At 29.7% G+C, this 19302-nt stretch overlaps 1 protein-coding gene across 1 annotated transcript in view; it reads right to left on the reverse strand.

The window, feature by feature from the left end:
* LOC131843754 (ABC transporter G family member 23) overlaps nt 1-19302 on the reverse strand; it is a 48828-nt gene that overhangs the window by 15215 nt on the left and 14311 nt on the right. The window contains exons 2-4 of the mRNA XM_059192484.1: nt 7632-7894; nt 6239-6398; nt 724-860 (exon numbers count right to left, since the gene is read on the reverse strand). Of these exons, the coding sequence (XP_059048467.1) occupies nt 724-860; nt 6239-6398; nt 7632-7888 (554 nt within the window). The 5' untranslated portion in view covers nt 7889-7894. The remainder of the gene's footprint in view (nt 1-723; nt 861-6238; nt 6399-7631; nt 7895-19302) is intronic.

Genomic DNA, 19302 nt, shown 5'->3' on the forward strand with positions numbered 1-19302 from the left:
TTCATATATTCTCAAATAAATGTGGCTTCATCATGTGAAGAGTCCACCAGTATTTAGAGATATTGATAACGTCGATAATTATCAATATCTCTAAATACTGAGAGTGTTTAGAGATATTGATAATTGTCGACGTTATCAATAAGGATGTTATTTTTCATTTATAAACATTTATAAACGGTAACCTTAACTCTTTTATATATTTTTAAAATAATGTCTAGTATTTTAAAAATATCTAAAGAATCAATCCCAAAATCAAATCCCACCTTGAATAAACTAAGCAAGGTTTGATATATAGATACTAGACAATTAATAAATACATACATTTTATGCAGACAAGTAACATCTGAAAATCTAATTACTCATATATTATTGTTATCATATACACAAGTCACAAATTATAGTGTACTTTTCAAATAAAAGCCTGGAGCTAAAGCTTTTATATAAACACATACAGGTTATCAAAAACGTCAAGAATATAATTATGGTTTTCCATACATCAATCCTTTTAAAACCATTTTTTTTTATTTGGCAACCTTAAGTAAACAAGCTCCCTGCTCATCTGGTGATAAGTAATAACCATCGCCTATATACAGGAACAGTACTACAGATACCATATTAGCACGTGATGACGCGTTGCCATTCATGAATACTAAGATGTCATGACTCCTATCCTCCAATTTTACTGTGTTATACTTGTCGTTTATTGAGAAACTTCATATTCACCTTGATAGATCAGGAAGCTGTAGCAACGAGACCATTAGATCTACCCGCTGTTCCACATCTCTCGTAGAGAGTCCAGCAATCCAACCGAAATACGTCATTGTTTCTTTTATTGTAAACTCGCCAAACAATGCAATTTCCTGAAAATATAAAAAATATTAATAAATAATTACTGATCGTATTTTATTTTGTACATTATAAAGGACTTTTAAAACTTTGGGGATGACAAAGGCATTAGGATTTTCAGTGCATTAAATGCTACTACGCTTTCTAAACAATTAGTTTTTCTTATCTGAAGGAGCAAGTCGAAATGGATGATAGTGGTGATAAAAAAAATTACATTATCTCTCATATTATAATATGTATATAGCATCATTTTTATCTATACATATAAATAAAATTGGAGTATCTGTTTGTAATATTGAAATAACCGTTTTTTTACTACATGCAAATACGGTACATACACCAAAATAACATTTTTTTTAATTGTTGTCTATCTGTCTGTATGTTCCGGCTAATTTCTGAAATGTCTGGGCCGATTTTGACGGGACTTTTTTTGGCAAGTAGCTAATGTAACAAATAGTAACGTAGGCTACTTTTATTTTAGAAACATTATTTTATATTAGAAAAATAAAGTATAATTCCATGGGAACGAAATCGCGGGTACAGCTAGTCACTAATAAAGTCACAAAACTCTAATATGAATAGACATGGTATCTTAGTAAAATAACAAGTGTCTCCCGTAAAAGAGCAAAATAACATTCTTACAGCTAGGTAGGGCGTGGTAATTGTCGTCACCCGGGGTAATAATTCTGAGACCGAGCATCCTTTTATTTTTTATCGTCTGTGGTCGTCCATAAATGAGGTACTTTTAGAACGACTCGATAATATATTTTGTTTATAAAATATTGTATTCTCGTGTACACTTTTATGATGGTAGACCTATACTTTTCAAAATATAATGTATATCACAACGCTCTATGAAAATTTTTAAAAATAATTATGTTTCGTTGTTACCTGCATAATATAGCTTTTTTAAAATTAACATTTTTTTTAATATATATATGATATATATTATATTATAAATTAGGATAGGTCTGGTATCCAGTAATTTCACTGCCTGCTGGGAGAGATGACTCTCCCTTCGAGCGAAACACATCTTACAAAACAAGCTGCTTGAGACAGAGGTGCCTGTGCAGACGACTTCCTACAAAGTCTATATCTGTAAAGTACATAATATTTTTAACTAAAAGAATTCTGATATAAACGTAACGATTCCGTTTTACAAACCCCAATATTTATGTCAGATTAAAACTGATATTTATATTAATGTATATTGATAAAGCATTAGCTAGAATGTTTGAGAACACAAACGTTCCTTATTATCCGATATTGACACGGACTATTAAGTTCAGATCGAATGTCTGCAAAACAAATAGGTACTACCAGTCTGATAGATTTTGTGTTATGTAGCGCGTAACGGAACGGGTAATTGCAATGAGAAATTCATAATCGATAGCTGTTTGTTAGACGCGATTTCGTCTGCTTTAAGGTAAAAGATTGTCTATATCAGAGATAGTAATAGTTTTACGTCTTTTAATTAGGATTCTTTCAGAGGTATTCTCGAGAAAAATCATCAAACATACACGCTTTAGTATTTATAATATTAATACAGATACATACTAATGGAACTAAAATCGATCTAGTATGAAACTATGTGTATATTTTATTCAAAAATTAAAACTACATATTGGAATTTTTTAAATAGTCAAGTACATTTATTTGTATATTTAAATTCCTAGAAATAATTATGAACATATTATTATCTCAAGTGACTGCTATGTATTATTTTTATGTTGCCTGTATACTGAATAACATTGTTGCTGATTAATCTTAATGCCATATAATCAAACATATATAATCTACATGTTTTACAAAGTGTTTATATTTTGATCCTATGAACCGGATTATTCTGATTAGGATACTATTTTATTACTTGCTAAAATTAATACATTTGTGTAGATATATATGTTATGGAAGATGTAGAGAAACATTGTATTAATACTTTATTAAATCACTAGTCGAATTTGGCCATACCCAAATACAATAAAAGAGAATTTTCTTCATATTTTTTCCAATGTTTTAGAACTTATCGTATTATTGGGTACAGAGACAAATACAATATCTGAAGCAGCGTAAAAATCAGTCTATTTTTAGTTACCAATAGTGCAAATAACCGGCTTTGTTTTGTTTACATATAGATTACGTTTCTGTTAAGGGAAACTCGATGTATGTCAATAAATAATATGTGCAATACCCAATGTAGTATGTAGTTCCAATAATTACTATATTATTAGAAACGCATGGAGGTACTAACAACAAAAATCAAAATATTCAATAAAATATACAGTTATTCACGTAGGTCTTTTACAGTCTTCTAAGATATGTCAAATCTACCGTCAGTTCGGAATGCTTTCGAGATAAGAAGAACTGACAAAAACTCAGCTTTCTTTTCAAGTATGATTGCACATGTTTACAACAATACATATTTATTTTTAAATTCAAATATCGGAGCATAGAATGACCACCAATATATGCAGTTTTCATAGCCAGAACAGACCAATCCCCACAAGCAGTACTCTTTCACGAGTATGATGAATGAAATACTTTATGCAATTATCCATTACTTTCTTGAAAATTTAAACTAAAATAATTTCTAGTTAATTGCGTCACATAAAAATAACTGAGTGAGTACACCTTAACTTTACACAAATATTATTATATTATCCATGACCTTCATTACCCTTATTTTAGGAAAATTAAATTATTATTTACAAGCCAATTTATGTTATCCTTGAAACATCTAGAGGCTAAACGGTATTTATTATATTTGGGAACTTTACCGCTACCAATAATTCAGTGTCCAGTTCTCTCGAATTATCATGAATAATATAAAAAACTATTCGAATCGACCAGACATTTGTGAGTCTCTATTTGGACCAATTAAATATATTTATTGTATGTAGTTACACTGACATATAATAATATCTTCTCTATACCATCCCATAACCATTAATAGAAGAAATCATATTTATTGGCCTATAAAGACGATTGTATATAAGTACGGCAAAAAAAATAATGCTGATAATATTTATGCATATAGGTCAAAAGGCTTAGCGTAGCTTATACCAGTAAAACAGGATTATATACCTACTCCTGGATTGAATTTTGAGCTCAAATCGAAAAGAATTAACGACATTTTTTTCAATGCAGTCGATTTAAGTGGAAATATTACAGACATCTAAACAAAAGTAGTTATAATAACTAAAAAAAATTAATTCACGTTTTCCATTCGTTTTTATTATAACAAAACAAACGCCCTATTATTTTATTTATTAAGTATTTAATATATTTTTATATATATGTAACTGGAGTATGTAAATAGATACTCAACCTATTATACCTACGTTAAGCCTTTTGACCTGTATGCATTCTGTCAACGATTTTCATCATTCAATTTATTTTATGTATACCTTGTGGTGTAACCTAACCTTATACATATTAATAATAATACAAAAACACAATATTAACTATAAGAAATTATTAATAGTATTATAAGGCACTATAATATTTTATTATTTACCGATATGTCTTTTAAAACCTATATTTTTAGTGGTCAGCAGCACTACTTCAATTAGACCTGTATCTGTGAAATAAACTTATGCTATTACTACTGTTTTGACCCAAGCGATAATCACGTCGTACAGAGCAAATTTGAGGAATCTAAACTAATATGTAGCAATGTATTATAGCACCTACACCCATAGATATTCAACATATAACCACATAGCTGGCTGCGTATTATGTACGAGTAAACATTGCCTTCTACGCTTCAATGACTGGAAAACAAGCTGTTTGCATCCACTGACATTGACACTATCACACTTCATCTTATTACAAGGGTATAATTTTCTCGACAACTTGTTATTTATTTACATAATAAAACAGTAATCTATTCCATAAAAACTTATACATGTAAAGGAGATTTATTATAAAAGTAATATTTATGTTATAATCATAAAATATAAACGTCTTTTAGTGGAATTAGGGATGCAGATGTTTTGTTATTTAACATTATTGGTACATTTTTAACCAGTCTTCTTACTGGACAAACTCCCATATTTTTCTTACCATGACCAAAAATAGAACAGACTCTGAAGCTGAATAAAATATGTATGTATATTAAAAATATTGAAATAGATTTGCCATTGTGCTGAACTCATCACCAACAACATGGGCTGAGACAAAGTTTATCCTGGATTAGTTATTAATATATTTAATAAATTAATTACACATTAATTTATTCATAACACAAACCCCGTAATTTTATACCATCTAATCAACTTACAAAAATACTTTTCATACACCAATATGGATTTATTAATGTTATGCAATAAATCAATATCCCTTCTAAATATAGATTTTTGCATTAAATTGCCACTAGATTAATTTAATACTATAAATATGTTTAAAATGGTTATTTATTTAATATTTTATAATTTTATCCTATTAATATTCGAAGACAAAGTTGAAAGGAATTCAATGAACAAACTTAGAATTTTTAATTTGGTTATAGTCTGTGCAATATGTCTTTTGATCCATCATGAGAGTGAAACTTAGTAACATTAATAAAATTATACTTTACCATCAGAAATATATGGAAGTAATATATTAAGTAGATTAAATAGGTACGTTCGGCTTAAATAGGTTGCTGCTTTGTGTCATATAGTGATTATAAATACTTCAAAACACTTGATTACTTCAAGATATTCCACTTGCTTTCATCCATAATACTGTGGTCTATACATACATACAGCCAATATTCAGTACAAAACTGCCAAATATTGTTCTGAAATAACTGCTTTTAAATGTTATATACATATTTTAGTAAATAAATTATTAGATGTTTAACTGTGTAATGGTACACATTATGCATTAAAACTGAATTCATTAATATATTGCTATAATGTTAGTTCGTCAGTTGTAACAGACACTTGGCTACGAAACAACATTTCAGGATTAATAATTAGCTATGTAAATTGTTATTAGACTAATGTCTCAAATATATTGTATGTAAGTAGTACTCAATAAAACAAATATGGGGTTCTAGAACAAATATTACAAGGAAAAATCAACCGTCAACGACCAGTTAGGTGCCACAGATCATAATTATCGTCATTTTTATGCAACTGGAATAGCAAACGAGTTAATTACCTTGACACCTGATTGTTAGTGATAAATGTCACCTGTGTACATAACCAGCACCATAGAAATCACTTTAAATGCCATTTCCGAGAACTTAGACGTCATGTCTATACCTTATAATTTCACTGCGTTATCTTAAGCAAGGTAGTTAGTGGCCGAAGTAGGTGAGACAATGGTACAAAATAACTCGGTAAAGTCGTAGTCCTTAAGAAGTAAACTTTTTGAATATTATAAATTATGTGATAACACTTACTTGAGGCATGTATCCTATCCTCGGACCGGGTACACCGCTGCCGGGGCTGCCCGGTTTTCCGCCCAACACCCATATCTCTCCAGCATTGAGTCTTCGTCTACCAACTATGCATGAGAGTAGTGTAGTTTTGCCACAGCCCGAAGCGCCAAGGAGACCATATCTATTAAAAATATGTTTACGTATATTATATAATTTTTAAAACTATCTTAAATTAATTATAGTCGTAATTTCAAGAAAATAGCGGTAAACCACTTAACTTAAAAGGTAAAACTTTTTACCACTTCAACCTTGATTGGAAATAAGAAAGAGGAATTATTTCTGATACGAAAAAAGTATATATAACGTTTGACAACAAGAAATAGTTTGTTGAAAAATGAAATGACAATCACAAATTCGTAGAATGTTATTTATTTACCTACCTACATTTTATTTTTCTTGTTTCTCTTCAATAAGTAGCATTTGTTTAAATATATGTATAACAAAACGAACTACTGACACATTTTTCCATTTATAATATTAGTAAATTTATATTATAATTTCCTAAATTTTACTAAAATGATACTTTTTCTGCAACGCTTGAAATATTAATTAATACATTTATGACTATAAAATGTAAGATAATAAGGTTGATTATTTAATTCTTAACTTAAACAAAAACAAAATAAAAGTTGTTTGTTTACAGTGTTACATAATTCACAATTTATCTTATAAGAGTTTCATCAAAAAGGTTCTCTAAATGTGTTAAAAAAGTTAACAATCAACACGAACTTAAGGAAATTGTTTACAACTTTTGAAGAGGATTTATAAATACTAAAAAAAATCCGCTGTTTTTTAGAAGTTCACGCGTTAATTTAAAAGTTATTTCCGGGGATTGAAGTTCGGTGCAGGCTATAATTTTAAACAGCTCAGCCTCTCTTACAAAAATGTTGGTCGCTCGCTAATACCAGTACGTCTGCCCCTCGTTAACGTCACGTAAAGAAAAATAAAAATAATAAGTGTAAATATAAAATATAAATTACTTTTATAGATACTGATCTGACTTCATTATTAAATATCTCTAATTTTCTATGACATTAATATTAAATTAAAAGTGGTTTGATTAATTTAATTAATTATTTAATTTAAAAAATTAAATGGTTTAATTAATTGTTTCATTCTTTAAAGTAATAAAAAGAAATTACATATATTCCAACCACTACTAGTAAGTAAAAACAATCAGCTAATTAAATCTTGCAGACATCGATTTGATTAATCAAAATAAATATATGCGGAATTTATGAACGCCTTGTTTTTAATGTAAGTTTATTTTAATTGATCTTTTCTCATATTCTTGTTTACAATTATAACAATTACATACGAATTAAAGATCTCATTAAAAAATGTTAATACTCACATTGCACCTTTAGGAACTGTCATATTTAAACCATCCAATATTATGTTTGGATTTTTCGCAGTTCCATATTTTTTGTAGGCTCTCCGAACGCAGACAGCTTGCTGTTTTCTAGAAGATACTGTGGATTTCTGTGGCCTCAGCTCTCTAAGTCTTCTAATAGCTAAGTCATCTTCTATTGTACTAACTGTGTTAGATTGCTCTGGTTTACGAACGTCCTCCATAGATATTGTCGCTCCCTCATTGTCGTAGGCCGGCATTTTTTTCTGAAAAGTAAACAACAACTTTTAGAATAAATTCCTTAATAAGACAGCATTGTGGCCTAGTGGTTTAATACCCTGAATTACAGCAATGGAAGTGAGATCATATCTTGCCGCACTATAATAATTAATATATTCGACTAACTCTCCGGTGAAAGAAACTCACGAAACATGACAGAAAAGTACAGCAAAATATTTAAAATATAATACGTGTACTATAAATATAGTTAATTATCTATAATTTTCAACTATATGATAATAACGACGTACAGAGATTTGTATTTAAAATAAAAAAACCAATTAAAAACCAATTCAGCTTGAATTGGTATTTAAAACTAAATTTATGACTTAATTTAAATTCATTAAAGGTAATATTTAAAAATAATGTATATAACCGATACATAAGGCTATTATGTATCGGTTATATAAGATACACTGAACATGCACCTAGTTGTAATATTTCAAGGTTTAATTTTTTTAGCACTAAATATTTTTGTAAACTGTATTATGTAAGTGTATTTATAAAACTATAGACACATATATAGGTACATACAGTACATGCACTATATATATTATAAATACGAAAGAGTCTGTTACATTTACACGGCTTAATGGATTTTAATAAAAAATAATAATGTAATGATAGATTGTACGACGAGGACGGATATAGGTTGTCTCTTGTATTGCAGACTAAAGACGAACCCACGGGTAATATTTAGTTTAGTCAATATTAATAGTTTTACTCGTTGTTGTTGTTGTTATTAATGTTTCTTTATATTTATTAGTAGTCAATATTAGCAGAGATTGATGAAGTATTAAAACAAATATCTATGGTCATTAATACTAAGAGTAGGTATACCAACAGTATTGCAGTATCATTGAAATCTAAGAATAATTAAGCTAAGAAGTTCTCTAATATGTATTTCGAAAGAGTTTGCTTGCTACTTCACTTGCGAAGAACAGGCAAGAAACTCAAGTGGTACGTTTTTTATACTAAGTAATATATGGATACATAAATACTTTCAGAAATGTAATTCCAGATCGCGTATTCAGAAGCATTAACAAATTACAATGTGGCGAATGTATGGCTTGAGATATAGAATATATAATATAATATAATAATCATCATTTAGAATAATGTATAAAATAATTTGATTTCATATTAGTGTTTTCATCACCAGAGACTAAGTCAAAGATATAAATAGACACAATTATTTTATGGCGATGACCAGATACCTATTGACAGTCTTTAGAAAATACACATACCGATATAAACAATCATACTCGTTGATACAAATGTTTGAGCTATGCGAGGAATCAATCCCACGACCATCGCATGGAAGGCGATGCGCTATACCGCTACACCACCGAGGCCGCCTAGCTAAACTAGGATACTCTAAAATCATGTAATATATAATAACTAGCTACTCGCCCCAGCTTCGCCCGGGTGTACATGTATTATACATATAAACCTTTCTTTTGAATCACTCTATGTATTAAAAACCACTTCAAAATCCGTTGCGTAGTTTTAAAGATTTAAGCATACATAGGGACAGACAGCGACACAGCGATTTGTTTTATACTATGTTATAATTATGATGATAAAGAATCAATATCGAGTATGCACGTGATACACCTCTAGACTATATTCCAGTCAAGGTTCACAACACAATAACATACTTTAGCTGATGTACTTGAACTCTATACAAGCCACCATTAAATTCAAGGTTCCTTAATGAAGATTCACAATATACCCCTTTATAGTCATAACCTTGAGCCATCTTAATAAATCGATAAAATATACGATCTTAATAATACGGTACGGTAGAATTATATATTTTCTCGGTATACAGTCATTAATTATGGATATATCCGTTATTTTCCATTAATAAGCTTTTGTTTCCATTACTTCACCTTTCCTATTAGCTATTTAATGGCTGACCGGAAGGAATCCCTACATCGGTATAAGTATGCTAGTATTCATTAATTATTTAAGAACTTTAAATCTTATACCCTAAGATATTACCATACAATAAAGTGTACTAATTAGGTTGCTAATTATAAAATGAGTTATTATATTGTTAGGTGTTAAGTTAATCAAATTATTTTCATAATCCTAATCCTCCTTTAAATATCCTCGTTGTATTTGAGCATACAAAGACCTTAAAAATTCATCCGTGTATGAAGGTATACATCCGTTTATATCTAACTAAACCAAGTTATTTGTAGTTTTGTGATACGTAACTCATATACTAGTGGAACTAGATAGCGCTGTGTAATTGACCAACGTTATTTATTTATTTATTAACAAGTGGTAGCGATATTAATTAATGATTTAAGTCAGCGATATTAATCTTCGAATTACTACCTACATAAGAAATGTCCTGATTCACATCTACAATGGGCATAAAAGTCAACAAATCTCCTTAGTTGAGATTTAACATAATAAGGGACATCATCCATACTAACATTATATATGAATGTAAAAGTGTGTATGTCTGTCTATTTGTAGTTTTTTCAAATGATAAAGCCTGAATGGATCTTCTTAAGTAAAATGATAACCTCGTATTTTTTTTATAAATAATAGTAGGTATGTCCTATTGTTTATATAAAAATAAGATGTCGTGGGTAATAAATATAACCGAATCTTTATGTCGTCGACTCTACCAGAGAGCACACAGAAAATTAAATAAGCAACCTCTTTTGAAACTACCTATTTCTATATATAGAACTGAATGTGGAAAAGTACTAAGCCATGTGATAAACACTAAAGAACTTAAGGTGTCGAATGATTCAGAATGTTTATTTCTGGATGAATTTAATATTAATAATAGTTCGGCTTATTTTACATGAATAATACATATTTATCGATACATAACATAGTGTATAAATCCATTATTACTTTAGATTTTTGTTATGGGTTGTTTATTTATTTTCTACCTTTCGGGTTTTTACTTTAAAACTAGTCCTATTCGACAACAATATGTTAATAGCTTATTTAATTTACATAACGATTATTTTATTTCCTAACAAGCAATTGTAATTTCATGTATCAGCTAGTGAAATATATTTTTAATAGAATAACAATCTCGTTGTAGGCCACCAGAGGTTAATACATGAACAGCAGTACGAACATCACTTTATCATGTGACGCTCGTGATATCATTCATACATTCCAGAGAACTAAGATGTATGCGTTCATATACTGTAATTTCACTGCCTTATCTCATCCAACCGGATCGAGGCTTAAGAAGCAAACAGCGTAACAACTGAAAAAAAAAATTTGAGTAGTCATACATACAGTACATATTGTAGATAATTTTTTTTTCGGACTACTCTAATACTTAAGGCCACAGCTGGCCTTTACAGCTTCACCGGACGATAGGGAGCGATTGATGATGGCACTCCATACTAATGGAAGGACTTATGGAGAGGCTAAAGACCAACTCCCGTCTGACGGATACGACTTTACTCTGAGGGTGCTGCTAGGGGTTCAAACCTCGGCACAGGCCGTCCTAATTTCGATCCCCGTTTGAATTGAATTTGAATGTTCCATTAATAAGAAACAGATGTATACAGGATTGTCTAATTATATTTTAAAATATATGTGACATATTACGACGTACAAACATATACATAATTATGTATATGGGTGGAAAGAGGACAAAAATTATAAGATTCTAATTATATGACAATTAACAATAATGCTCACATTTGACATGCAGTGTCCACTACAGATTATATCGTAACAGAAACAAAGGTATTGCTTACATGCGATAAGACCGCCTATTGTACATCTATATTTCTTGTCTGTGTAATTCTTGTATAAAAAGCTTGGTGCAATAAAGAGTTTATAAATAAATAAATACATAAAGGTACACATAGGACATTTTCCAAAGTCTACTTTAAAAAAATTTAACTCTTACGGCACTAAAGGGCAGCTTCACTTCTCGGTTTTAATATAATAACTAAAATAATAGCCCGTTATAGTAATAATTGTTGTTTTTCCATTAATTGCGTGGCCGATCGTTTCCTTAACTCAAAACATCGGAGCGTGTTTTTATTGACGTAGTAATAATGACGTCCTCGTACACCGAACCTTCGGAACCGGTTCCGCGAAAATATTCTCAAACCTTGATCGTAAAACTATGAGGTTATGTAGGACATTGCCTAATATTTTTTAAATGAATCTTATTACATCGCATTTTCAGCAAAAAAACGTTTTGTACAATATTACATGTATTATTTATTATGTGTAAAAATTACAGGTATAAAAATTTAAAATATTTAAATAATTTCTATTAAGTTTTATACTTTTTATTTATACTATTTACTTTTTGGATAAATGGTATCGTAGGTCCAGCTTCATGATATAATCTATTATAGTTATATTATAATATATATAGTTAGATATGAAAAAGTAACAAACTCATAACAAATAGACACACTTTCGAATATATAATATTAGAATATGTGTATGTATTATAATATGTATAAAAAAAATTGTCAGTAAAAATATCACAAGATATTGCACCAAAATTGTAAATAGGATGCATCTTTAAAATGTTACAATATACGGGAATGTGACATGTTAGAATACAGAGATCGCCATAATTAGAATGTAGATAACGTAACATAAAATCAGAAGTTGGTAAACTCGATGTTTTATTAAATATCAGTCAATCACACTTTGGATCGCTCGATATTCCAAAGGAATCTTTCACTATCTCATATGGTTATATGCCATATATAAATAAAGTTATAAAATATTGCATCCTAACGAAAAAGTAGTAATAATCATTCAGGATCTATTAATATCTTTAACGGCCGGCCATCTGGGATGTCAGGTTGCTTAACGTTCCATCAGGTGGGCCGTCTACTTGTATGACACTCTACTTACAAAAAAAGTGCACTAGCGACTTATTCGTATCATATTGGTTACTCATTGAACAAACTAAACGACATTGTACTATTCGTAATTGGTTTATTCTTGATTACGGTTCAAGAACACGTTAATAAACTGGATTAGTCTGTAATAGTTGTTGAAACTCAATTAAAAATCTGTAGTGCATTTAAAAAAAGAAATAATAAAATATTTGACGCTATATTTATACATAATTAATTAAGGTTACAAATAATTAAAAAAGTATTCATAAAAAGCAAATAATTTTGAGGAAGTACATTTTACATACAGTACACTAATATAAATTCCACTTTATCAAATACACTGTTATCTGTGGCTTCTCTTTAAATTGAGACATAAAATTTACAAGTTAATAGTTCCTTTACATACACAAATCAACTTGGTTTGAGTAACATCAAGTCAGATATATGTAAAACTTCAAATTTGAACAAACATTCTTAGTATTATATATAATCATTGTTGTATTATAAAAAAAAACACTATATAACTTAATACCTGTTCATAAATAAAAACTGTACATGAATATATAAATTGTAAAGCTACTTCAATTTACTTATAGGCAACTATTAAAGGGCCATAACATAAGACCAGTTTTTAACGTCACAACAAGAATCTTATTGTAAACAGGTTGGGTGAAGGACCATTTGTCGTATATGTAGAGTTGTAAAAGATGCAAGTACACTTGGTGTTTATATAGTCGACGAGAAAAACTCATAAAGTGACTCAAACATAATGACAACTGGATCGACTAATCGATGTTTGTACAAAAGGTATTCTATGAGTGTCGTTCATCTGTAATAAAATTATAAGAAGGAATTTTTGCTTTTTTTTTTGTTTTTTGAGTAGATAAATTATGAGACTTGATACGGAAAACGGAATTCAATATACAGTATTATCTATTTATGCCATATTAATTGTGATCCGCATAATATGTTTTTCACTTCCATTTAGCTCTGTTCGCAATTATCTTGTTATTCTTTCTCTTTCTTCCCATGTCATCAGTTCAAAGTCATCAGTTCTCATCATTTTAGCCTCCATCTGCCCATAAAATCGCCCATATTCGTATATGTAACATTGTCTTTCAAATGTTCTCTACATTCTTATTGCATTACGTGTCCAAACCAAGACAAAGTCCAATATACAATATGTAAATTTTGAAAAATCACTTTACACATAAAAATCTACATTATACTATAATATGCTGTATTCCATACAGACAGGTGCGAGAGGAACTCGTTTGAAGATATATGATGCCTTTCTTAAATGTTATTCATATTTTTAATAATTGGTAATTATATTATAAAACATAGTCGTTTTTAAAACTTATACATATATGTCCCGTATAACGCATATTTTCTTTAACTTCTCGCATTGCGAATTGTATACTATCTTTGCTAACTCGTACTCTTTATTTTAACTAATTTGGGATTTTTAGGATGAATACAGAAAATATATTGTTGAGATGAAAAAGTTATTTCATTAGTTAATAACTAGATCAACGTCTAAATAAACTGTATGAGACGAGACGTAAGTATCAGTTACTTTATATAGACGACTTACCTATATAGGTAATATAGAATATATATTCTGTATACAACTTAAAATACTCGCTTAGGTATATGTAACATATGACCTTGTTCTTGTATATTTCAACTTTTGATAAACAAGACTCGTAAAAAACAAAATTATAATAGATCTATTTGATATGTTAATGTTGATCATAGACACATATACTTCTGAGGTGTGCAATGTTTTTAACTGGTTAGACTGTTATCAATACTTTATCTACCTAAAATAGCAGAGGCCCATGATTATTTTATATATATGCTACACAACTATCTAAATTTTATTAACAAAAGTATTGCATAATATACCGAAATACCGATGTTGAATTTGCGTAAAGTCGTCTGCGTAAATACGTCTGTATTGTCTATTTCAGATGTGTTTTATTTAAAAAGTTATATAAAACAGTAAAATTACATGGTACGGAGGCATGACCTCTCAGTCCACCGGAATGCAACCACATGACCATCTCTAGAAAACGTGACGTCCGTGAGACTGTTCACTGACGCCAGTTATCACTTACCAAAATTTGGGTTTATTGTCATTCCAGTTACATAGAAAAGGTAAATTGAAAACCTCTTCCTTCCCCTCTGATTCCCCGTCCAATTCAAATGCTGATCGAATTTGCGACGGTCTGAACCAAGGTTAGAACACCTAGCGGTGTCCTTATAAATGCTTCCGCGGATTTGGAGGACTATCTGCACTCGGGCCTTATGGTTCGCTAAAGCTGTAAAAGCTAGCTGCAGCCAACAGCATACAGTAGTTCGTTAAAAAAAGTCTTCTTTAGATATCGATAGAAATTAAACGTGATAAAGCAATGCAATACTGTAACTACACAACTATAAATCAATTACAGCTACAATTTTAGCCGGAAACTATGTATAGTGTAATGACAATAATACAACAAAGACAATATCAATGCTATTCGTCAATGGTTTTTCTGATAATAATCATTACAATGATGATTATCGTGCAATTAATTTTTCATTCACATCATTACTAACTGTTAATTATACAAGGTAGTCTGTGTACGTGATTCTTATAGCTTTTATACTTTACGACAAATTTTATCTACATTAAATACCAAAACTGATAAAGGTACATATTTTGGTATTAATAAATGTAGTTATAAATTATACATTGTCGTTGCAGTATCCAAATTAAATACCATTTGGTTCACTATTTTCTATACTGCAATTGTACATGCAATATAGCTCACAGATTGAAGAATTTTCTCTACAAAATACTAATCACTATATTTCGCACAATTTATACTATATCTTTTTTTAATTATGCCCAATATGTTATAGCCAATATGTGTAAGCTATGTTTCTGTATTTTTTCAGTGTAGTTTTTGAATGAGCAAAAGCTCAATGCACACAAACAATCGCGTTTGTATTATTACTAGGATCACAGAACACAGAAGTAGTATTTTGTTCTGTAAGTAGGATAATTAGATAGCCTACATACAAAACGATCTAAACCGCTCACCACTGCTCCAATATCGCCACTCAATTTAGATTCGTGTGTCTCACTTCTATTCACCAATTCCCTACATGACGTAATATAATACATATGTTCATAGCAGTAATATATGTTCATAGCAGTATATATAACATGATCTAGTTCGTCACAATCGTCTACCAGACGTTCCCAATAATATATCTGGAGGAGTGAAACTTTCATGTTATTCCTATACCAATTGTGGTTAGGGATGCCAAACGGACGAAGATTCTTGTACAAGTATGTGATTATTGGTCTTTGGTATTAACAGATTATCATTTATGTATCATATTTTAATATACGAAAATCGTGGTATGCAAGGGATTTTATTAGATTTTTTATTTATTAGTACCAGGCTAAGTATTTTAAGGTTCTTTTAATGGATAATAATGGAATGGTGCACCTGCATGCTCTAACGGTGGCTCTTACGCTGGCGGGATACTAGTGGAGGATGATAAGATGAGTATGATGTCAGGGCAGTTAGCCCATCGAAACCATCGTGATAAATTCTTGGTAAATTTGTTGATGGTTTCTAGGTGGAACCGAGTGGTGGTCAACCTGACATGGTACATTGCTAGCAAGAAGATTTATCAGTCCACATGACTAACAATCCCTATTCACTCCCAGTATTTTAAGATTGGCAACCCTAGTTGTGGTGGCAACACTACACTCTGAATTCTCGACGGATGTTGTCAGCCTGGAACAATTTACCAGACTAAGTTTAACTCGACCAAACGATCAGTAGACAAATCTCAGATGACAAAGTTCGGAAAGATACATATTACTAACTAGATTGTAACACATAGTTCACTATATATGTAATGGTTTGTACTATTACTGATAAATACCTTTCGATTCCACTACAAAATCATTTTGATCAGTCCAAAAGCAATGTGTGCTTATTGTTTCGATTTCAAGAATAACACTGTTGCAGTCTCTTTTCCGTATAGTGGCGGTGTAATATATCATTATTCTCATTCTCAGAAAGAAACGTGATTGTATAGTAGACTAAATCCTTGTCTTATGAGAACAGTTATACCTAATGGCAGAACGATACTTTAAGATCCTATTCTTAAAATAATTTAGAAATCAATGTTTGACAAGGGTCATAACAATCTTTTTACATTCAAATAAATCTGTTACATTAGAGGTATTCCGAAAGACCACAACACAAGCACAATTAATGTTTTGTGAAAGAAATATAAAACCCACTCAATAATATAAATTAAGAGGAGGAAATCCAACATTGTAATGGATGGCAAATAACATCTACAATGTACATTTATTTACGACGCCTTAAAAGCTTTCAGCCAACAAAGGCTAGACGAATCAAAATGAAATATGTTAGCCACTTCAGTTACTGTAAACGTGAATAGCATATGAATTTATTCGTACAGGCTATCTAGATACAGATAACCACACAGTGAACCTTTTACTAATAATTGTTATATCTTCTTGGTAGCGGTCGTAATAATCTCGTATTTATAAAATTATGGTATATGCAGTATACCTTGTACAATTTCAACCGATTTCAGTCATTATTAAAGAAATTTTCGTATGGTATTTTGAAGGTTGTTAATAATATAATGTCATTTATTCAAAGATTTTAAAAAGTATATAGATACGTTATTGTAACGTATACACAAAGAAAGTCTTTTATCAAAATCTTTTATTAAATTGCTACACAATATTTTCATACCATAGCGTTGAAAATAACAATTTAATACATTTGGGAATCATAATCATAAACACAACCGAGTCAGCAAGCATGCTTAGTATGTGACAAAAATAATTCATTTAAATTATCAATAATTAAAAGAATATTGAATATATTCTTTTAATTATTGATAATTTAAACTTTAAATAAATAAAAAACATTTAAATAAATAAAAAAACGTTATAAAACTGGAATTATCTTAAGCAGCCATAATCAAGAAGAATTGCCGGGTCAATAACTTTTGTCCGGGGAAATAACAGGACAAGAAACCTGAAATCCATATGAAGATACGGGTAAAACCCTAGAATATTATACCCATAAATAATGTAATAGCCACTCGTAAGTTGTGATTCTATACAAAGTAGTTGCCCTTAACATAAAAACGCAATATGTGCCGGAAATGGTTATCATTATTGAATACGTACCAGCACTAGACTTGTATTATCCATATTAAGAACTTGTATATATTTGAGTGTCTCAAGTTTTTAATATAATATAACACTTTGTATAATAAAAATATATCAAATACATTATCTATTACATAAATGCTAAGTATTTATTGTCTATAACCACAGATAATATAATATTACATACTATAACTGTGTAATGTCATAATTAAAGTTATGGAATTAACAGTTTATCCTTTTAGGACGTGAAATTTAAATACAAAATTAATTGAAAACAACACATAATACAATTTTCCATTAAAATTTTTTTTTATTATTTTCCACTAACATTATATTTATCTAAGTTGTAAATTCTCTTAAATAGTCCAACAACCAGTGATTTGATGTATGGCAAATGCTTATATACCTAATTTGATTCTACTTACATAGGTACTTTTACTATACATGTAACTAAAATATTTTACAGTACAATACAGTACAGATGTTATATCTATATTATGATCTTAATACTAACTAGTACATTATAGTACTTTTAGTTATCTATGTATTTATTGTTAAGAAGTAACAAATTGTTTTCAAATAATTAAAAATTCATTATGACACGATGGTATATTTAAGTTATTCAGTAGAGGGGACTGTAAACACGGCCATAAAAATATAACAAAGACATAAATTATACTATTAGTAGCAGGACGAACAAATAAGGTATTTAATTTAGCTGGGGGTCGATGACCTGTAAGGGACTTTTACCCCTATACGAAGTTTTTGGATTTCTGACCAAACCACCAGTTTAAACATGGCTTAAACTAAAAGTTATAAAATTTTGTTATTTTCCACTCAGGTATAGCCTCGTAGAATATTAATATGACTATTTTGAGTTACTTCCCTTATTGAGATATTTTAACAAAATACAGTAATTTTCTAACATAATTTTAATTTTAGATGAATGTAAGGGGAGAGGAAAATCACAGAAAACATGGATGGAATACGTGAAAAATGATATACATAAAAAAGAAATGTTCAAATATGTGCCCTGGTTCTGGAGATTACAATTCGAATACAAACTTTACTCGAATACTTTAAAATATTATCGACATGAAAATAATTTATTAACAATAGAGTGGACAACGCTGACAATAGTGTTATTAGTGGAAGCGGAGTAATAAGTAGTCGTTTAACATTATTGTCCATAAATTCTAAGTGTTGTACTTAACTCCTTACTTGTCATAAAACTATTGCTATTTTAAAGTTAATAAATAATATTTTACGAGCAAGAGAGGACTTTAGTAAATTTTATTTA

Source organism: Achroia grisella, unplaced genomic scaffold, assembly GCF_030625045.1.
Source record: "Achroia grisella isolate CSIRO2021 unplaced genomic scaffold, CSIRO_AGI_Agris_v1 utg3288, whole genome shotgun sequence".
Classification (NCBI taxonomy): domain Eukaryota; kingdom Metazoa; phylum Arthropoda; class Insecta; order Lepidoptera; family Pyralidae; genus Achroia; species Achroia grisella.